Here is a 25,275-nt window from a genome sequence, read left to right on the forward strand (position 1 = left end):
AGTATTTAATATTTTTTAAGCACGATACCAAATTGTTAACTTCAATAATTGTCGACATCGTGACAGCAGTGTTATCAGTGCTTGTCGAAACAAAGTTCGTTAAACCTCTGTCTATATAGTTGACATTAACGTCGACAACATTGTTTCATAAAATTGTCTATGAATATTTTGTGTGTACAAGTATAGGAACATATATAATATGGTATATACGCGTGTTACCATTAAATTATTTTATGATTGCACAACTTAGAATTAGTATTTTCATTAAAAAAAAAAAGATTAAAAATTAATCTTTACAGCATTTTAGCTGCAGTTATTAATTTTATAATATTACGCATTTACTTTTTACAATGATAAATACGTCTTCCAGCTTATGAACTAAATTTTTTACTATAATAAATAAAATATACATTGTATCTAACCTCTAAAAACTTATTAACTATCTATCCTTTTCATAATTATTTTATTTGAATTTTATAAATGATTATTTAGAAAGCGTCGTGACATGATCGTCGTATTATCCCAAGACTAGCAACTAGGTACTTAATACATAGTTGGCTTATTAATGTAGTATACAAAATAATAATAAGTGTGTGGATAACAATTTTAATCTCAATAAAATTAAATTATTTCAAAAGTAATTCACTCGATCAAATTGTCCTAATGATCCATCTTTAATATCTAATCTTACTCTCTCTCATATAACAAAACAATTATTAGTGATGAAGCTTATAACTTTTTATAATAGATTTCATGCCAAACTTACAAGCCTAACCCTTATTAACTTATGAAAAATGTACTCCCCCCCCTACACAACAATTCTGGAAATTCTTGTCATAGATTAAAGACAGCGTGGCCTCCTTTAGTATTGTTTGTAATCATGTTAGTTTTGTAAATCAACATTGAAGTGTCGCTAATGAGTAATGGGTGGCTTCTTGAACCATGTCAATCAACATTCTCTATTCTCTGATTAAATATTCTTATGATGCATTGTATGTGTGGAGATGGTTTAAACTGTGTATCTTAAATTTAAATAAAATAGTATACAAAATAATAGAACAAATTTAAAATAATAAAAACAAAAGTTTTTTGTTGATAAAATTTATTTTGTATAGTTAATAACAATTAAAACTATTTTTACCTTAATACAAATATTAACACAATAGTGTATAGAATAATTTCCTAAATTAAATCCCATAGGTACTTACACAATGGTATTGTATTTCTATTAAATAATGTATTATTTTGCTGATCTTTGGAGTTTTCAGCCATCGACCGTCGAAGAATAAAACAAACAACTGTAGTATAAATCGTCTAAATCAACGATCGTTATTTCTTACAAAAGACGAAAAATAAATACATCCCTTATGTGTGTTGTAAATGTCTGTATATCTACCTATCAATAGTATAATCGTCGACACAAGTGTCACTATAGTATGACTACGCATAATCTACCCTAATAAATACGAATCGTTTAGAACGTGGTTTTCAGATAAGTCACGCGTTGACTAAGATGCTACAGTTTTATTTCGTCCTGTTCGTAATTTGTAAAATTTCGATTCGATCCATTGCATACTACCGTAGTCCCTTTTATTTGCTTTAGACCTTCCCACCTCACTCTTTGCATTAACTTAATAAAAATAAACCTTTTATTCGATTAAATCAGCAACATCCTTTATTCCTACTACCCAAAACAAGTAGAATTCGCAATTGTTTTTGTATTTGAACTTGTAGACTGGCTATCAACAATGTCACGGGAATAAACGATATTATTGCGATAAAATTTACACATTAACCCGAAACAGTTCATGTTCAAAACAACATTAGTAGATTCTAAAACTGTTTTATTTTTATTTCCTATTATCCGGTGGCTTACGGGATTTATTAATATTGTATTAATATATTATGTAAATATGTTCTAGTTTACAACCTACTATAATAGTACATATTGCATTATAGACAGTAACGAAATATTATGACCTTAATCATAAAATAGTAATTTATAACCAGTTAATTATTATAATTAAATCATAATCAATACAACACAATATTATCTAAATAAAAGTTAAAAAGTTCTTAGAAATCATGTAGGTACATAATATTAACACTTGAACTAATTGATATTTGGGGACTGTAACAGAGCAATACTATGTAACTTTATCAAGGGAGATAAAAGGAAATAAATTTATTAACACATTTTTTATCCTAGAATATCAAAAATCAGGAATCTTATAATGGCCAGTTTTTGGTGTCGATTGTGTAATAATCATTGTAACGATTAAGGGATATGTTGAACTTGGATCTAATGCAAAATCATCGTACCTAATTATATCAAGAAAAACGATTCTGACTTTTTGAGCAGTCTGTTTGCCTATATTTCTATAGACATTCAATATTATTAGTTATATATTTATATTACTGATGGTAATTACTAATTACTAAGTAACAATGGGACTATTGTAGTAATTATTATAATAATATTACTTTAATATATTATATATTTCTTCCCGTGTGTAAGTATTCAAACTCCTCCTAAACGGCTGCACCGATTTTGATAAATTTTTTTGTGTGTGCTTGTGTGGGTGCTTGAATGGTTTAGATTCATAATTGAACACGGTAGGCCCAATCCGGAGAGGTGCTCGAACAGGGATTTTGAGATTTACGATGGACATTTTTGTTCATAAATGTAAAATGGTTGCTATTTTATAAACTGCACTTTTATATAACTATAACTATGACATTTTATGACCCTATGCCAGCTGGCTATATAGTTAGATAGAACACTGAAGTAACCGAACATATCACTCAGGTGCAATAGAGGTGATGGTAATGAGTTGTTTCCCCACTTACGACCATCTGTATTACTACAATAATATGTTGTTATCTCATTTATTTATTACGGTTCGTGTATAGATTGTATATAATATTCAATATTATAAAAATTATATCCAATTTCGACAAAATTTGAACTCAAAATCCAAAAAAAATTTGCTAATTGTAATTTATAAGATTTATTTTTATTTTTCTTAGATTTTGATTTCAAATTTTGTTGGAATTGGATATTATTATTTTTCCTGTAAGAACTACTTATGATTAACCTTGTATCAAATTTTCAAGCTACAGCACATCAATTTTAAAATTTTATTAATTTTTAACTACAAAATAATTTTCATGATTTTTAGGAAATTCATAAATTTGGAACTTTAAAAGCTTAAAAAAACTGTGTCTTTGACTTTTGCTATTTTTCAGTTTATGTAAGAATATTTTATTAGAATCTTTGTAATATATCCTTAGGCATTTCTCAAAAACAGTAATTTTACCATACATAATATTATGTAGAAAAAAAACGAAAAAATATCCAAAATTTCAAATGTTTATAAATAGCACAAAAGAGCCAAAATATTTTAAAAGGAAAGTCCTTTACCTTATTTAAAAGTTATATCATGTAAGTTATATCATGTTATATTATATCATAGTAAATGGTCATATGAATATTTGATAATTATTTTAAGTCTACATTATTCGTTTACCACTTATCAGTTACAATTTACAACAAATAAACTACCCATATTGATTTGTTCAAAAATTGGTTCAGCGTAAAAAATAAAAATCCCCATTTTCCATCATATTTTACCGATTATTTTTAAAAACACTGGGCATTTTTTTTTTTTTGACCACCCTTAAGCACCAACTAGATACATTGGTTGTATATTCATCGCTCCACTTGGAAACTTAAGTAAAGTAATGCCAGTGGTGTTGGTTTTGAAAATGATATATTATATAATATTATAATAAATTATCTAAATACTAATTTATTTTATAAGTTTAAGGACATGTTTGTTGGTCGTCTACTCTTGTTCTAGTGATTGATGGAACTGGGGGGATATTGTTTTCATTTCTGGCTGTTCCTTTTTATCAGAATTTAACAAGGATATGCTTGACGGTTAATTTATTGTACTACACAGACCGCACCCAACTTTTAAAATATTTTTTACCAAAATTCAATGTGTTGTATTAAATTACTGTCGTAATATTGCATAGGAAATTTCCTTAAAAAATTTAGAAAATTCTAAGAATTTTAAAATCGCTAAGTATAAGAACTAGTTTTATGTTGACCATATTATCTTGTTTAATGTATTTAACGTAACATTATTAGTAATCATATTAGTTATTACTTATTTGCCGTAATAATGTATAAGAATGAACTTTAAAAACTTTAAATTATATTTGCACCGTTGTATCTTCAATTACTAATGTTAACCGTTTACTGTACGAGATCCATAAACTATATCTTGCTAACTATAGTAAAGAAAAATATCATAACTGGGTAGTGGCTTTACGTTTGGGGAGAAATGTCTGGATAGTTGGGATTTATTTCTTGAAAATATTAATTACTTATTTTAATGAAAATTGATACAGTAAAAAGTAAATACCTGATGTACATCATTTTTGCTGCTATTTCAATTTCTTAAAGTTTATTTGTAGCTTTTGATAATTATTGTTTTATTTGTGCTTATTAATTTACGTTAAATCTGGGGTTTTTAAAACTATTTTTAATTATGTATAATGCGTTTGTTAATTTTTCTGTTCATTGATTATTTGTGATAAATTGTCATTAAAAATATATTCTTAATTTAAAATGCGTATAATTACATTTTTTTTTATTTATAGAGTTTTATAATCTTATATATTAGAATAAGAAAACATTTATAAACATTTATATCTCTCATGGTAAGGAAACTATCCAAATGACACCTCGTTATTGGATATTATCAATGGTATATGGTATCAGTGGTTTGGTTGGCTAGATCGTTTCTGGACTCTAGTCCAGTTTGATTTTAATGTAAACTAATCCTCTTATTAGGATTATCAGGGATGGGTTTGGAGGTCACATTGATGAGAATTGTGAATATTTGTAAGTTGGAAAAAGTGTGATGAAAATGCTTTGAGATTATTCATATTCAGGCAGTTAGATGAGTGGCTAGGACTATAACGTTGCACGGAGTCGTGTTGTAAGTTATTACTTATTTATATGTGGTTGATGTTTGTTTTAAATGTTGGGTGGTTTCAGCTTATGATTATTGATGGCCTGTTTCTTTTATATTAGTGGTGGTTTTTGGCGATTCCTTTTGATTTTGATAAGTGTAGTATTCCTTGGGTATGGTTCAATGAACACGACGGAGCAATATCAATAACTAGAAAATTGGTTAGCGTAGGCCACACAGAGCACATTTTAGATTCTCACTGCATTTGACGTTGATCATTTCACTCTTCTACACCGTCGTTTATTGGAAACACACATTACATTCATATGACTGGTGGCTAATCACAGAAAGCATAGGCATCGCATGGGAGGGGGGGGGGGGGGTCAAGCACTGTTCGGCAGCTCAGTCTGCATGCGCGAAAGCGGTCCAATCTTATTCTGAATAGAGTATGGACTAACTTATTCAACGATTCTTGTAATAAAACACCATAATTTTTAGATTTTTGATCGGCCTCAAATAAAATGTTAACTTTTATTACGTACCTACCGATTTAATATTTTCATTACTTTTTTATCTATATTAAAATTATATTTATATAGATACAGTATATTGTACTATATTTTAATAATGCTTTTAGTAGGTATGAATCATTATTATATTAGTTTATTTTGTTTTCGGGGCGTTATTATAATTAATAAATGGAATTAAAATACAAAATAAAATACATAGGACAAAAAAGCTAAATTTTTTTTAATAAGTATATAAAAACCATTTTATAGTTAATATAGCATTTTTGAGTACCCATAGAGCTAAAAACAATCAAGAAATTTATTACCTGATCAAATATTTTTGACTTGCTAAGTTATCATCTTTTTGGTACAGATTTTTTTGGGTATAGCGTATATTATAATCTCGTAGTTTTTTGTTTAATACTCAAGCATTAAAACTACCGTAGACAGATATTTCAAGAATATTATTATATAAAAGTCAATAGTGTTATATTTATGTAAAAATGCATTTATTGTACATCCTAAAAAAAGTATCATAAACTATAATATAGAGTACCACTGTGTGTTTTTTTTCCTTTTTATTCGTTTAACACTCTAACTTATTTGTTTGCGTTTTCGTTTTTAAAATCCATTATCTTTTTTAATGGTCGAGTATTTATTATTTATGGCATTTAACTAACCCTCTCCCACCATCCAAAAATGTATTTTGTATTTTACAAAAACTTGTTATAAAGACTATGCAAAAAATATACTCGTAAGAGGTGGTTATAGTATCAAATAAAAATAGACATCGAAGGTTTAAAATTAAATTAATTGTAAACAAATATTGTAATCGTAATATTATATATGGGTTCAAAACTCTTTCCTGCAAAAAGATATTTAGATTGTATTAAAAATCCAATCATAGTTTAAAGTAAACAAAATGTGTGTGGTGGTTTAAACTTATATAAATTATACATTTAAACATACAGTTATAAGCATATTATATGGGTATGTCGACAATATTATAAATATGAACAAAAATGTCAAGCTGCATCGTTGTTGTCTCTCAGATAAAATATTATATAACTTCTCTCACATAACGAAAAACATAGAAAAAACAAATAGCATAACTGCATAAGCCTTTATAAAAACCACTCCCAAGGACAAAAATATATTAGTTGTATATATTATTATATATTATATTTTTGGTTCGGATAGTTTCGGACTGGAAAAAATAATCTTAATAAGATTATAGTTTTTAACGTCGCAATATTATGGTAGACACAGGAAAGTACAGGGTTCCGCGTTTCTCGAGGGGCTAATAAAGTCATGGATATACGCTTAAATTTGGATTTCCAGAAGCCATGACGATAATAATCGAAAAAATTAAATTAATTAGAAGATAAAGTAGGTATAATCGTTTCGCATAAACACGTAATTTAGGCATTAAACGTTAATTGTAAAAAATATTGTTTTAATACTGCACTAACCAAAATAAAACGAGTTTTATTAAATTCACCAACTAATTACATTTAATCTACAACAAACATTCACAATATTATAATATAGATTTTAGAGTAATTCCAGATTTGGTTAAGACAAAGTTTGGAAGAGGGTGTTTATGTTCAAAAGTAAATTGATAAGTAAAATTCTGATCTTGATCAACCCAAATAAAGGTTCTATGATAAAAACTAAAAATATTTAAATATTTACAATTTTATTTTATTTACAAGGATAAATTATAATGAAACCATTAGATTTATTTGGTATCACATTAAAATTATAACTATAAAGAAGCTATAATAATAATAAATTAGTTGTAATTTAAAAACTAATACGGTGAAACATAGGTGTTTTGTGGTTTTAAAGTATTATTAACTAATCTAGTAAATTACATTATAATATGTTTAAACTATAATAATATTTTAAATTGTATATTAATTTTCAGCTTTAAAACAATCTTGTTATAATCAATCGTATTTATCGTATTTAATTCGATATTCGAAATTAAAAATGATATTTAAAAATCTAACAACAAAAGCAAAGAGTTAAATAATTTATAAATTAATTTTTTTTTCTAGGTACAAATTAAGTAACCTATCTAATTTTTGATATAACATTTTAAAATCAGGTTAACGAAAACATATTATACATTACATTTATTAATTTATAAAATAAGTACGTATTTAAAATAATAAGCAATGGACATAATATACCATAATATAAATATGATAAATAGAAGGAACTATACTATAATAGTATTATCGTTATAGTATCGTTATAATATAACATAATAAACCTTAAAAACCAATAAAGAATTATGTAATGAACGGTAAATTATTTCCATAATAATATAATGTATAAATATAAAACATTATACCTATATATCTCCATCAAAGTACATTGTTCACTACAGACAGTATACCTATCTTTATTGTATAATAATAATTATTATTGTTGTACCGTATGGTTACTAAAATATTATATTTTAATAGCACATTGTGTCGAAACCACTGAAATGTCCCTTTAGCATAATATTGTGGTCTATGTTTTACGGCCGAGTAACTACATAAATAACACTATATACAACAGGCTCGTTATATCTAACAAACCAAACGAATGTTCCTATTATCACAATACGCTTCAGGAATTTGGGATAGTTGGATTATATTTTTTTTTCTACAGGAAATACACGTTCGATAAAAAAATTCTATTTTGAGTATCTAATTTCCTTTCCGTAAAAATGTTTTAAAAAAATGCACAACCATTCTCTATTTTACTGGTCACGATATGATATATTTTTTACTCGCAAATACAAAACCTTCCCAATAAAATTGGAGAAAAAATCTAAAACCGTAAAAACAATCTTTGAAAAAAACTTAAATAGTTTAGTGAAGTAAAGATGTAAAGAATTGGCTTCATTATTTCCATGTAGCTTTTCTTTCGTTTCATAAATTGGTATAAATAGATGAATCGTTTCGAATAGTTTTGTGATTTATTTTCTATAATATATTAAATAGTTGATCAATTCAGCAGGTAAGACTGCGTGCAGTAAAATACCATAAAAATACACGTAGACATTACAAATAGATAATAATGAATAAATTATTCCAGTGATCCATATTTTGGTGAAAAGTATTCTTAAAGATTCTTAATGCAAAACCCACATAGGTATACGTCATACTTGGCGTATTGTAAAAGAAAAGTTTTTGTGTTATCGCATGATTCAACCGAAATTGTTTGAGCCTGAAGTATAACTCGAGTCAACATCTGTTTCGGGTTTTTTTTTCATTTGATAATAATGTGTAGTTCCGTTATAGTCGATATACCTTATACGACTTATGTACATCAGTAGCAACTTTAGCAGTGTAACGTTTCGGGTCGGGCAATTAGTGCTAATTGAATAGTCTTTATACTTCCACTAAGGGAAGGCTTTCAGAACTCAAACGAACGCGAATCCTACCACATAGTAACACCCAAAGACGCCCTTAAAAATCCTAAACTCAAAAATACAATACATAATATATAAGTACCTGCATATGGGCTTAAGTCCCGAGTAAAACCACTGAAAAATGACCGTTTTAAGCTGAATTAAGTATTGGTTAACATAAGAGTAATATTAATTTACCTACCCGAAAACCGATATTGCCAAAACAAAACAACAATAAGACGTTTTTATTATTATGTATTGTCATAACGACGACAAAAATTAGTTTTTTTTTTATAGTTTCATCATTAAAAATAAAATTATTTATTCAAATATTTGTTAAAATTTTTCAGATTTTTTCATCTGTGAAGAATACGTTCATGTTCGTATAGGTTCTTCTTAACAAAAAAAAGCGATAGTGTTTATTTGTACCTATGTTATGTTATAGTTTCAATAATAATACATTTTTCCTCTTGAATTATCCGTATACAACTTTGGTAATACTCACTACCCACTATTCTTGTTTTTATCGTGTTTATTGCAGTGTACAGTATTTACTATATATGTATACGTATACTGTTCACACAATTTAACACAAATAATAACAGTTTTGAATATCAAAATAATATTTTTATTTTCTTTCCATAACATCGAGAATCCGTATAAATAATTTGGGAGCAAAGCCTTTCGTAAAGGGTATTTTATTAAATTCAACAGGTCAAAGAATTCATCCAACTACTCTATGTCCATCTCTTACTTTACGCACATAACATATTTACCAACTAGCTTTTAAAATGTTCTCAATCGTTTTATATCCTGAACGAAGCATTGGTAAGGAATATTTTTATATATAAATAAATTAATACATTTAAAAATGGTACTACTTTGGTACTTTAAAGAGATCATTTATTTAGCCTTATAGTTTCCCTAAATATTGAATAAATCTAATTATGTGTGTTTTTCTCAGAATCGTGAATGAATTCGATGATATACCATAAACTTAAAATGTGGGTAGTAGCTGGTACCTAATATAATAATCACTTCTCCACATAGGTAGCAAAATAAATTGGGTATCCTTTAGATATCTAGGTACGCAGATCCGCTTAATTATCATTATTTTGGTGTTTCAAATAATTAATAAAAAAAACGAATAAATATTAAAAGATTGCATACATAATTAAAAAAAAAACATAACGGAATTCCAAAAGGCAGTTGATAAAAATCATTTTGATTTTTTAACGAAAAGATTAACTATTTAATATCAAAATCTAAAAAACGATAAAAATTTAACATCGGAACGGGAAAATTGTAAAATAAAAAATGAATAAAATCTTCTTGGAAATAATATTAGATAGTGTTTTGTTGGGACGAACTAGAATGAGGCCAAGTTTTTGTTTTAAAATAACCAAATTTATAAAAACACCTGGACTCTACAGCAGCTGCATAGTATTTTCTTAAAATTAAATTAAACATTACGTATATTGTTTTAGCTTACACGTTATTTATGAAATGAATGTATTATACTTTTATGTAAATAATCTTATCGGTTTTTAAATGTTACGTAATAAACTATGAATAATTTGAACACTAATGCTTCTAAAATACAAAGTATAAGACTTAAATCAAGTTAAAAAAAACATTTAAAGTTAATGAACTAAATTAGTTTAATAGACGCCATTATGATAACTTCTAAACATTTTTCCTTGACAACAATAAACGTATTTTTTTATTTCAGCTCATTGGTAGGTTATAAAAGTTTGTAACTCGTAAATTAAAGAATTACTGAAATATGAATCCTACCCATCTATTTTTACTATTAATGATACCTAATTATATCATATTACTGTTATTTTAACAACATAATATCATTTTGTACATTTTATATATTTTATTCTTTGAAGATAACGGCAAAACAAAATATATACTTAAAAATGATTTTCGTTTTAGCGATTATTCTCAATTACCCTAGATAAAGCTGAAATTCTTACGATTAAATCAAAATCAAATACTGTCAAATATTAGAATTAACTTAAGAATAAATGTTAGTCAATATAGAATGTCCGAAAATTTTAAATAATTTAGAACTGATCATTATATTTATCTTGTTCTTTCCGTAGGAAGAATGTTGACATTTTTTTTTCTAATGAAATGAATAAATTAATTTACATGTGTAATGCATTTTGTTTGAATTAATAGTTTCTGAATAGGGAGTTTTCTATAAGTTTATATGCTTAGTATATTATGTTTCATTGGGCCTAATATAAATATTTGAGTTAATATATGTATAGTAGCAAGTGTCATCAATAGGTGGCTCTTTTAATTAAAATAATGTTACCTGTCATATTTGTTACTTTAAGCCTATATTCTTATTGTACCTAATTATACAAATTATATATTGCTTGTAAAAATAAAAACAATAAACAATTGTGTATAAGATTATAAATGATATACCAGATACCTACGTATTTACAAGAAATGTATGTTTTAATTTATAATATTAAAAACAATCGTTTAACAATTTCATTTAAATTTTTTCAATAATACAATTTAGAGTTACATAATATTTGTTGTTTTGATAGACTTTAGAATTTTCGACTTTTGAAATATAATATACATGTAATTCAAGCATAAAATATGCACAGTTTAATTTTATACAAATTCATATATAAAAACCAGGAAAAACCACTCCACTGTATAGTAGATGTCGAATGTACCTCGTCAGTCGTCTAGACTCTAAAGTCTAAGTTACTGCAATAAGTGTGTTCAGGTGTGAACGGTTTGAACAGGTTCATGTTACAAATAATATATTTAATTGCTTAAAATGCATCTAAATATTGAACATTTTGTTCTGTACAGTAAACAATAATGTCCGTGATCATTTAAAAGTCCCTACCAGTAATATTTATTATTTTAGAATTAAAAAAATATCATAAATTAAAACTTAAATCGTTGTTATTCGGTTAAATATTCAGTTTCTTCTAAATTTAAACTTCAAATGTCCATACAAAAAATTATGCATGTGAATTAATGAGTTTTTAAGTTTCTGCAAGAATAACTATTTACATTTTATAAATTTTAAACCACAAAATAATTTTAAAAATGTTCAAATATTTTTACTTACAATTTACAAACCAATTGTATTATTAGAGTGTTATATAAAGTAATACTCCTAAAGTACCAACTAGTACCACATCCAAATAAATTACAAAAACCATCCTCTGCTCTTACTGATTGCATAAACAAAAAACACTTCATTGTAAAACCAACGCATTCATTGTCTATTAAGAATCTAAAATTCAAATTAAAAAAATACTTGATTTAGAACCGTTAACTACTTAGATGCTAAACGGAGTAATGTCCTAATTTGAATATTGGAATTTAAATAAAATATTTGTTGGTACAACAAATATAATTAAAAACGGATATAATGAAAAAAAAATCATTAGTTATCTACTTCAAATAAACCGAGATTCTTTCATTTCATAGCCCACCTCTAAAGTAAAGATAGTACGAACGTCGTCGACCGCCTTCTGTGCTTTATAATCTCTTAACACATACATTACACAAACCTTTTCAGACTATGGTAGAACGATTTTTTCGTCAGTGGTGGCCGAGAACCCCCCTGGTGATTTTTTTCCTCGTCGTCCTGTTACATTTTAATTACTCGACGCGACCATTTCAACTTAAGCCTACAGAACAAATTTAAAAAAAAAATAACATACCTAAATCACCAAGGGCAAAAAACCATTGTCAGTTGGTTTTTTTTAATATTAGTTGAAAAATTCTAGGAGCTTGGCCTTTTGAAAATAACACAGTGAATGTTTCTGATCTGTAAAACATACGAATAAATAACTATACTATTTTACTATAATACTCAGTGTTTTATTTCCTACATTTTATTTTCAAATTTATATCCTTTGTTTATTAAAAACAATGTAAGAAGAACCGTTATATATACACTATCGTTAAGTTTGGTTAAATTAACCTCTTAATTATTAACTATTATTCCACCTTTCCATATTGAGCTCTCGCTTTTTATTATTTTTATCAAGACCGTCATCCTATTTTAATTTACTTGAATTGTATGGTATTATAAATACTGAACACTGTCTTCAAAATTATGATTTACTTACGGAATACCTACAGGAATGTATTACCTATATGAGTATAATTAAATAAAATGTACAATGTATTATAATGCATTGTAATTATTTTTTTAAAAGCTTAATTTAAAAATAATAATATTTTACTATAGGTACAGGTTACCAATTATTAATTATTTACTGGAATTATATCCTTATCCAAATAACTGTTTCTCTGTAGTCTGTAATCATTAGGTTTTTGAAATACAATCATTGCGTGTTTTAAGTTTTCATAGTACAACATTATTACATTGTCATTTTAATTAGATACTGGTTGTAACATTTCTCCGCTATTGGTTTTTTTTTCTGAGGCCTTCTTTAAAAACATTCTCAAATTTGGTCTGATGTGACTGTGGCGTATCACATTGGTACCTATATTATTTATTTTTATTTTACTTCCCATGAAAACTTATTTTTGTTTTTAATGAAATCTCCTGTAGACTTAAGTGTTTGCTTCAGCTCACAGCTGACTTAAACTTTTGACATTTTAAGTTAGATGTTGACATGGGCATTGAACATTACTATACTAACTAATGGTTTTTATGATATTCATTATTTCATTAATAATAATAAAGGAAAAAAATTATCGAGTAACTAATAGTATTGGCTGGTGATTAAATGAATTTAGGTAACTTTATTTTTTATGCAACATATTATGAAAATATTCTGTACACACTACACGACTGTTTTTATAAGTGAAAATACCTACTCTATACTATCACGCACATTTTTTATGAACTTTAATTATTAAAAAATTCTCTCATTATTTTGAGAAATTATTTATACCTATTCCAATTATATAAGTCGATTTATAATGAGCTTTTATAGGATCAAATAGTTAAATACTTCAAATTATAAATCGAAAGTAGATATAGATCGCAATAAATTTTCTATAGGTACCTACAGTTATAATATAGTCACCGATTATAGACCGGTGTAAATGCAATTTTGTTTTAAGAAGGATATTTACTATCCTTACAATGAAAAATTAGTAAATTAGATCATATTGGTGAATTTATTTTAATATTTACACGAAAGGGGAAAACCTATCCATTGATAGAACCAAATGTGATTATAAATTGAAGATAGACAATTAAATTTAAACATAAATAACCATAAACAATAATCATTTTTAGATTCTGAGCGCTCCGCTAAACTGGATATTTTTATGAGCGTCTGAAATTTATATTTTTACAACATTTGATATTCACTTGATTTCTCATGTAACAATTTTCTTATTTTATTTTAATTGAAAAACGAATGACTGTAGATACTTGAAAATTTCACTGAATGTTTATATTAGCATTTTCTATACACCATGAAATTTTGAAAATATTTTGACTCTTTTTGAGCGGTTTACGGACATTGTCAGTTTTCAATTTTTTTAGCTTTTTTTTTCTATAAATATCAATAAAATGTTATTTGTTGGGTAAAAAAGCGTGAAAATTTAATATAAGGCTCCTGATATATCGTTCTAATAACAGTTGAAAAATATAAAAATACATAGGCACAATTTTTTTTTATAAGCATTTAAAGTTCAAATTTTGACAACATTTATCAAATTTATAATTTATTAATTATTTTGTAGTTAAAAATGTATAATATGTTTAACTTTTACGGCTAAGGATTGAAAATTTAAAACAAGGCTCCACGTAAATAGGTTGTATATAAATTACTTTATTCACAATAATATCATCAAATATACTTGGTAATATACTTGGTAGGCTGACTGACCGTTTTCGCTCAGAATCGTTTTTCTAATACAATTATATTATATCATTGAATTCAAATTTAACACCATCCATTACAGTGACCCACTTGTAACCTACTGTACAGCAGAGCGACATCCACTTACCCACCTTTTTATAGTATTGAAAGTGATGAACTGCAGATCATGGTTTAATTTATTCAATATGAGAAGGAAGTCATAAACAATATTTATCATGTTTTCCTCGGGTATAAAGCATTTCTTTTGTATACCTATCATAATTTTTCAATTTTAAATATTATTATTTATATTGCTATAAACAGAAAAATAAATAATAATAGCTTTTGTTAAAATATTGCAACAATTTTAATTATCATTTGATATGATTTGTTCCTGCAATGTGTAGTTTTGAATATTGTTATGTAAATTTTTCATCCATTTTTTTCTTGAAAAACGTATACTAATTGTTATTTTAACTTTAAACAGTCAACAAAATAAACTGTTAAAAATGTAATTTATTAATTTTCCATGAATTGATTCATAAATATCAAAGTATGGAACTTTGGAACGCATTTGCCGTGTAGAACTGTAGAATATTATGTGTATATTTCTTCATTTATCAGATCATAATATCTACGGATTATCGTTTAAAATTTTGATAGGCGATGATTAAGTAATTTTTAAACAGCCCTAAACTCAAAACATATTTTACACTATCGTTCTAAAATGTATCAGAAAAAAAATGAACAGTTTCGTTAGTAGGTACTAAGTAATAGGTATATGTAGTAAGGTTATAGGTTCTAATGTACAACCTAAAAGACTATCCTGAAAACCACGAATTACATTTCTTCCCTTTCGTTTGACGTTTGTCGGCACTAGGTTTCACAATTTTATATGTATCGGTGTCACTCATTAATTATTTCAATATACTATTCTGCAACAGCATTAAGTGAAAATTATACTTAAATGCACGACGTCGGAAAATTGTTTGGCCTTATGTGACTCTGTGACAAAGTTTCAATCCTTGACGTCATTCTTTTGAGTGGTTGCGTTTCGAGCGTCATAAATAATGATTTATCAACGTGCACCTAGAGTCTTGACGAATAACGTTTAGTAAATAAAATATACGTTTATATATAGGTCCACTATTTAAGAGTCTAAACTCATTATTTCAAAAAGTTCAAACTTTTTAAAAAATATAATTGTAGTTACTCATTTTAATAAATATAATGCATATTATTATTACGCAGTGTATTAGGTGAAACAAAATAATCGTATAAATGTTTAATGTTGATTGCAAACAATATAAACTGCCAATATACTCACATTCAACGACTGACAGTTGACAATGAAATACATGTGAAACGGAACATCCATTCAATAGTTGCTAATACCTACCTATATAGTTAATAACCGTTGTCCTTTGGGGCACTCTAAAATATACAATATTGAATAGGTACATATTATGCTACAGATAGCTGATAATATTCCTAAATAGAATTCATACATTATATTATAATATGGAGTTTATGTTAATAGCTATGTGGCTATATCTGTATGCAGTCTAATTTATTTAGTTTATTTTAAACAACGAGTCTACAGTTGTCTGCATTACGTAATCCGGATATACATTTTATTATTATTTCTGAAGATTTAGATCAAAATTATGATAAAAGTATGCAAATTTCGATTTTTAATTTGTATACATATTTGTATAAATGTATGGAGAATAATTATTAGGTAACGGAGAATATAAATGCATAAATATAATAAGAATACTGGTTTAATTTTAACTAATGGTGTTCACGAGTGAACGTTCCAATTATCTATTGTAAAAAATGTTGTTTTACTTACTTAAACTTAAAAGCATTTCATGCTTAAAGGTTGAAAGTTTTTTATTTTTAAATCTTTACAGTTTTCTTTGTGGTTGTTATTTTGTTTTTTAACATGACAACTTTTTATAAAATACTGTTTCCATTTAATTCCGATGGCAATTTTCGATTTCCTGGAAAGTTATGCGTTTAGTATTTTAATAATCGGTTTCAATACATGGGAGGAACATTAGTGAAAACTTTCGTATTGAAACTTCTGTATGCCTTAGAAATATGTATTATTATATGTTAACTTAAAATACGGCAACGCGTATTGGGAACTATATACGACCAAATCCTTGACATAAATTATTTTACATAACTAGAAAATATGGACTTTAGAAATATAAAAATATAGATAGGTACATCATAGGTTAAATTTTCATTTTTGGTACAACACTGTAGTTGTATTGCTGTATCTCAAGTATTACAAGTGAAAAACATGACAATTTCTGATACTAATTACATAGGCACTAAACCCTAAACATAATATTATTATTATCTTTTATGTTTTGAATGTATTTATTGCTTCATTATATAATGTATGGCTTACCATGATCATTTTTATTAAAATTTAACTGCGTTTAATTAGTTCAATAATTTACTTTTTTATCTTCATTTATATTCCTAAAATTACATTTTTCATTATAATGACTGTCATTATCATTAAATAGTCATTTTCTACGTTAGGATGAACATTTGGATTTAATTTAAATTATTAATATTTAATGCATAAAACAACCACGCTGACTTACATGATGTAAGTATACATCGATGAGTGCGTATCATTCATTGTATAATATAATATGCGGTGACCAAAACATAAATATTATTATAATAAATTCTAAAACATAGATATAAATCAAAATTTAAGTTTCTAATAATTTAAATTCAAAAAATTACAATGAATGTCTTGTGATAACTTTATTGACTTAAATGTCCCTAAATACGTCTTGCATTTAAAATTAAATAGTAATGATGATATTTCAATTAAAATATAATAATTATTAATATATATTTGATTGACGATAGTATACGAGTTGAAAGTTAATTTTAATGACATTTTTAAATTATTAATATTATTTATTAAATATGTATCTTGCAATAATTATCCTGCTGCGTTATATAATTCTATAATTTGATAGTTAGAAATAAATTATTAATGAATAGTTAAAAATATAAAATCATCTTTCTATTAAACTAATTTATATTAACTTTACATTTACATATTTTGTTTGTTTATTAAACAAATTGGTTTAGTTATTTTAAGTAATTTTGAGATTACCAAATTTTACCGATAAGTATAAATATTTGTATAAATGTTTTAGTAATAATAACTTCATAACTAACAACTACAGTGAACTACCATAATGTATTAATTATGTTTACCATATATTTAAATAATATGATTGTGCTTATATTATGAAGAATAGTCTGTTTATAGTTTCAATCTTATCTTCTGAAATTTATAAATTAATAATTGGATTACCTTACCTCAACATTATACGTTTGACAGTTTTTTTCTAAATATATGCTCCCTTTTTGAGGGGAGAAAGTAAATCGATTAAGCTTTCAAGACATAATTATTTGTCAGGTAAATAAATTTTAAAATATGTAAACACTGTAAACGCTGGATAAATGAGATTATTAAAGGATTTTATGTACTTACTGTTAAAGTAGCACTAAACCGTTAATGGTTTATGTATTACTGTTTTTAATGTTCTGAATATTCCAAGCACATAGGACTATAATATAATTGTTTACATCAGAAAAAGTGATGGCCGTAGAATAAAATTGTCGACGATATCATATTCTATCAAAATATTCATTAAATTATCATTTTTTGATAATATTTTAATCTAATTGTATACTGGCTTAAATATTTTTAATAAAACCTTCCAATATAATTTCAGATAAAAAATAGATCTCAATACCAGTTTTTTCTGGAATTTTTAATAACGTAAGAAAAAATATGAATAACCCTGCACCAACGATTCGATGTAGTTAGCTGATATTAAAATGTATTTTAAAATAAGATGATAAAAAAATAATATAAACGAGTATAGTATCTTTTTATAAGCGAATAAATTTAAAATGATTAATAATTCTATACAATATAATGTTAAGGTTGATTGTACAAATAATGTATATATTATCGTTTAAACTCCAAACGCGGTATTACTTGTTCATGAACTTGACTATTCGAGAAATGCTGCTCACTTAACAAGTATTGATAATATATACGTTTTTTTCAGTAGCGGTGGAATGCCATCGCGTTTGAACGAAGTGCAATCTCCGGTTAGCGACTCTGATGACGAGGAAATCGACGGTTACAAGGAGTCGAAGACGCAAAAATATTTAATATCAATGATCATCTCGTATGCTGTGTGTTTGTGTCCACTGATGATTTTGAGGTAATTAAAAGTGGCGGCCCCTATGGGTTTTTTTAAGGATTGATGGAGACTTCAGTATACATCATAGAAATAAATTGAAATAAGACAAATTTGTATTGGACTATTTAATAAGATGTTGATTTATGGGAAATAATCATGTACACTCAACCATACACTATTTTAGTCTTGTAGGCATAAAAATAAATATAATTTAAAAACCCCCATGCATAAATTATTATTATTATTTCTCACCAAATGTAATTTTATTTTACCAACACTTATTTCCCATTCAAATACCGAGGTCACATGAAATAAATAATTCATAGAAGTATCCCCACCAGCATTGTTTGGAAACAATAGTATCGGGCGTTTAAAACTTTAATATGTGTATAGCTTTCTGCGAGTTAAATAACTAAATAATAATAGTTTTGTATACCTACTATAATAATTCCATCGATAACAAATGGGCAAAGCTCCTGAGACTCTGAGAGCGCCAACAGTCACGTTGGAACCACAGGCAACTGTAATATGAAGGATAATCACCTAGCTTATTTGACAAATATATGATTTTAAAAATCATGCGTTAAAATCGTATGTTTCTATTTTGTTATAATTCTTCCAGTTTTTATCTCAAAACGTTCTCTAACATAATATCCGGATAAAAAAATGTGCATGCACGCTCGTTTCCAATAATTGGTCAGCTCCGAAATAAAATCATTAATTTTAGATTCTGAGCAGAGCGATAAATGTTTTCATTTTAGAATGATTTGTGTTTTTTTTATAATTTTTGTTGTTGTTGTGTGTGTGCGTCTGCTATCAACTTTCGGAGCAGTAAAAAAATGTATAAGCAGATCTTCTTTTTCAGAAAACCAGTTTTTGACCGAATTAATTTTGTTTTAGATTTTGAGTGAAGCGATGAATGTATTGCTTTTATAATGATGTGTATAATTTCCCAGTAGTTTTCAAAAGCTACGTGAAAAACAAAAACTAAGGAAAAACGGGAATTTTTACGCAAAATCTGTTTTCGAGAAAATCGATTTTGGTTTTTAGTGTAACTCTAAAACAAATGAACAAATTTCATATCATGAATTAATCATATAAATTACTTTATTCACAATAATATCATCAAATATACTTGGTAATATCATAGGCTGACTGACCGTTTTCGCTCAGAATCGTTTTTCTAATACAAATTATTTTATATCATTGAATTCAAATTTAACACCATCCATTACAGTGACCCACTTGTAACCTACTGTACAGCAGAGCGACATCCACTTACCTTTTTTTTCTATTGTAGTTTAATGATGATCAATTTAAGATACTTGAACTTTTCACTGAAAATTATAATTTTCAAATTATTTTAGATTTTTTTAGATTCTGAGCGAAGCGATGAATGTATTGATTTTACAATGATGTGTGTTTTTTTTTATTATTTTTTTTATTTTTTTATTTTTGTGTCTGTCGTCACCTTTTAGGACAGTAAAAGTGCTTGGATTTTCTTCAACAGTAACTTTTCTGATAGGAAAGTGAATCTAGTTGATACTTTGGGGGGTCAAAAGTAAAAATTTCCCAGTAGTTTTCAAAAGCGACGTGAAAAACAAAAGAAATACTGTACAGCAGAGCGACATCCACTTATCCACCTTTTTTTCATTGGATTTGTTATAATTGGTTTGGATAATTATATGAATGACAGGAGACAAAAGATTACATAAGTGCAGTTTAAGTCTTTTTCAATATTTTGACCGATTAAAGGTGTAGAAACTATTAAATGTTATATACCTAATTTATCACATTTTGTATGCTACTATTAATACACGTATGCAGCCTATAAGATATTACATAAACCATACATAGAATAGTAGAATCTGAACAGAAATATGAATTTAATTATGTGTTTTTAGATTCTGAGTGGAGCGATAAATGTATATGTATTGATTTACAATGTGTTTTTATTTTAAATTTGAAAAAAAAAATGTTATGTCTGTACATGATAAATAGTCGAAATAATTCTTCGATTTTCAACTTCAGTATTTATTCCGTAATGGAAGTGAATCTAGTTGGTGCATTCGAGAAGTCAAAATATATAATTCCCAGAAGTTTTCAAAAGCGCCGAGAAAAAAAAAAGATTTTAAATTTTAAATTTTTTTAGTTTCTTTTTCCATAAATTTCAATTAAATTTCATTCGTTGGGTCAAAAAGCTAACAGAAAATTTAATACAAGGCTCCTCACACATAATATTATTGATAATATTATAATATCAGTAAAAATATATATTAAGCAAATTATTTTTATTTTTAAACTATCATTTATTATAATATAACATTTTATAAAGGTGGATGTCGCTCTGCTGTACAGTATGTTACAAGTGGGTCACTGTAATGGATGGTGTTAATTCTGAATTCAATGATATAATATCATTGTATAAGAAAAACGATTCTGAGCGAAAACGGATCGTCAGCCTATGATATTACGAAGTATATTTGATGATATTATTGTGAATAAAGTAATTTATATATACCTAACCTATTTACGTGGAACCTTATTTTAAATTTTTAATCCTTAGCTACAAAAGTTGAACATTTTATACATTTTTAACTACAAAATAATTATTACATTTTAAATTTGATAAATTTTGTCAAAATTTGAACTTTAAATGCATATAAAAAAAAATTGTACCTATATATTTTCAATATTTTTCAGCTGCTATTGTAACAATATATCAGGAGACATTTTTTTTTTGATAAAGGTAGACAAACTTATGAGTAATCTTATATTACATTTTTAAATCTTAGATTTAAAAAGAAAATTTTTATGAATTCTCAACTCAAAATAATTTGCTAATTTTCGTGAATTTTCCGTATTTTGTCAAAATTTGAACTTTAAATGCTTACAAATATAAACTGTGACTAAGGATTTTAATTTTTTTCATCTGCCTTTGAAACAATAACCTAGGAGCCTTCTATTAAATTGTCAAGCTTTTTTACTCAACAGATAAAATTTTATTGATATTTATAGAAAAAGAAACTAAAAAAAATGAAAATTGACAATGTCCGTAAACAGTCAAAATATTTGGAAAATGTTATGGTGTATAGGAAATGCAATTATAAACATTCAATCAAAATTTCATGTTCCTACGGTCATTTGTTTTAGAGTTATACCAAAAACCAAAATCGATTTTCTCAAAAACAGATTTTGCGTAAAAATTCCCGTTTTTCCTTAATTTTTCTTTTGTTTTTCACGTCGCTTTTGAAAACTACTGAGAAATTTTTACTTTTGACTCCCCAAAGTACCAACTAAATTCATTTTCCTATCAGAAAAGTTACTGTTGAAGAAAATCCAAGCACTTTTACTGTCCTAAAAGGTGATAACAGACACAAAAAATTTAAAAAAATTAAAAAATTAAAATAAAATAAAAAATAAAATAAATAAAAAAATAAAAAAAACACACTTCATTGTAAAATCAATACATTCATCGCTTCGCTCAGAATTTAAAATATGGAAACTAATGTAGTAAACCCAAAGCTATCTATAATATTATATTAAATAATGTAACATAGAATAAATTATACATTTAGTATAATTTATGAATGGTAATGTAGGTATTAATATGCAATGTAAAATAAGCCTAAATAGCAGGAAACGTGGAGCAAAGGTGAAAACAACAAGTTGTTGTACCTAGTCACACAATAATGCAATTCGACAATATTAGGGAAGTAAAATTAGAATATAGAGATCACGCCACCAATACGTCATTGTTAGAACCCGCATAAATACGGGTAGAGCAACTACTATTACTTAGAAGATAGTCAGCCTTCGTCGTAGGTCTAACAAGCTTACGACAGTTATTTTGTATTTGAACTTGGTTGTATTATTGTCATATTTAAAAGTCTAAAAAGTGCTTATAATTATTTACCTATCTGTCTCAACATCAACGACTCAAGACAACAACGAACGTGCGACGTCATTAAATAACTATTGTATTAGTGTTCAACGTGTCCTTCGCGGCGATCACTACACTAATTTTGAGCTGTTTATAGATATAAATAATTTTATAATTAAAAAAAAATGTTACTAGTGTAGGTAAAAAGTCTAGGCTCGGTTAAAAAGTTTTAAAATGTAATTACAGATCTAATTATATAAGTTTTTCTTATTGCAATTGCATAGGCACAATATCTTTTAAATGTGTAAAACTCTAATTTTTTGTAAAATTGATCAAAATCTCGAAAATTTTAATTAAAATATTAAAAAATAATAATTTGAATAGCTTAAAAAATCAATACAAGGTCACTTATAAGTTGTTTTTACAGAATCCTAAATATTTCAATAATACATACGCACAACTCTCTTTTTATACACATTTCAAGTTACAATTGTTTTATATAATAAAGATTTTATATTTATTATACCTACATATAATTTTATGTTGGTACATTTTAGGCATCTTTCATACAAATCGTAAGTAACATAAAATGGAAATGCCACACCAATATTATTTTAACGTAATGTATGAGTATTAAAGCTTATTTGTTTTGACTGGTAAAAAAAATAACCATATTTAATGACTACCTATATTTGATAATAATTGAAACAGTCAATGTTGTCTCCGGTTTTTCCTTTTTTTTTTTTTTAATAAACTAATAAATAAAACTATTTTATTTAAATATATGAATGTATTTAAAAAATAAACACAAAATAATTATGGTCATTGTACCTATTATTTTAGTTATATCAAAAAAAAAAAAAATTTGTACCTACTTAAAAAAATTAATATTTTTTGATTTTTCTAATTTTTTTTTGATTTTTAATAAAATGCGTCAATTATTTAATATTTTAAGTTTTAATGTTTAAATGAAAAAAAATCAACAAATATACCAAGCCAGTGTTAAAATGTTATTACACAGAGAACGAAAATGTTGCTTTAAAATTTGAGACTTTTATTCGTGACGCAATAAATAGGTACCAGTTGAACCATACGATGAAAATTCAATCATTATTACTAGAATAATTTTCACTCAAGACCATTCAACCATTTATTTTTTGTTCATTTATGGTTTCCAATCTTTCCGTAATATTAAGTATAATTTGTTATTGTTCACACGCGTACAATTCCGATATAACAAATTGATTCAAATTTGAAAGAAATATAAATAGTTTTGCATAGCATTGCAATTGCTTGCAATAAGTTTTTTTATAATAATTGATTGAAACTAATGAAAAAAAGAAAAAGGAGAACTCAATCTCTGTTATAGGTATAGTAGCTTTTGATTGTACCAAGGTCATTATTACATTGGGTATGTGTTAAATTTGAACATGGCGTGAGTAGTTTCAATAATTACAATAAATATTTTAACAGTTTATTTTAATTGTTTATATATTATGGTAATATAATTAATAGTGAAATATTTCAAGTATCCACGATTAATATCTTTTTGATTTACGGCAAAATAACTAATCGTTTGAGGTGGAAAACAATATTTTACGTTTGAATATCCAATTTTGTTTAAGTTTGAAGTTTAAGTGATTAACAAACAAATATGTGGCTATATATTTTATTTTTAATATATTTTATTAGTTGCAATAAAAACAACATATTATGAGAGGATCTTGTTTTTTACATAGAAACAAAAATGATATTAATACAATAAAAAAAAAAAAAATGTTAAAAGTAGACAATTTCAAACTTCAATAAATAGTTCAATAAGAACCTAAATATTTTGAAAATTTAATCATGTATAGAAAATGCAAATACGAATCTTGGTGAAAATATTAAATCCATAGTGGATTATAACTTTATGGATTACAATAATAAAACAAAATCAATTTTGTAGAAAACTGGCGCTCCGTAAATATTCACATTTTCCGTTTACTTTTGTTATTATTTTCAAATTGTATCCAGGCATACAAACAAAAGTTCCGGGAATTTTTACTTTTGGCTTCCTTTTCCTCATCCTCTCATGCATTACCAAAGTAACAACTATATTCAATTTTCAATTTTTTTTTTACTAAAAGCCACCTTAAGAGTTTCAGATTGCATTTTTTCTACCTAAATACGTGATGACAGACACAACAATATAAATTTAAAAAAGATGCACATCATTGTAATACCAATACGTTTATTGCTCCGCACTCACAATTTAAAACGATGTAAATAGTAAATGTAGATATGTACCTACAAAAAAGCAACAACACAAAATATATTATTGGAGGATTTTCGTAATGCACGTACTGTATTAATAAAGTAATAGGTACCTATAT

General features: G+C 26.2%; 1 protein-coding gene across 1 annotated transcript in view; it reads left to right on the top strand.

The window, feature by feature from the left end:
* The window catches only part of LOC132942595 (prolactin-releasing peptide receptor), a 122,660-nt gene that overhangs the window by 95,034 nt on the left and 2,351 nt on the right, over positions 1-25,275 (top strand). Inside the window, exon 6 of the mRNA XM_061011148.1 lies at positions 18,880-19,038. Coding sequence (XP_060867131.1) covers positions 18,880-19,038 — 159 coding nt within the window. The remainder of the gene's footprint in view (positions 1-18,879; positions 19,039-25,275) is intronic.

The sequence above is a fragment of the Metopolophium dirhodum genome, chromosome 4 (assembly GCF_019925205.1).
Source record: "Metopolophium dirhodum isolate CAU chromosome 4, ASM1992520v1, whole genome shotgun sequence".
Lineage (NCBI taxonomy): Eukaryota > Metazoa > Arthropoda > Insecta > Hemiptera > Aphididae > Metopolophium > Metopolophium dirhodum.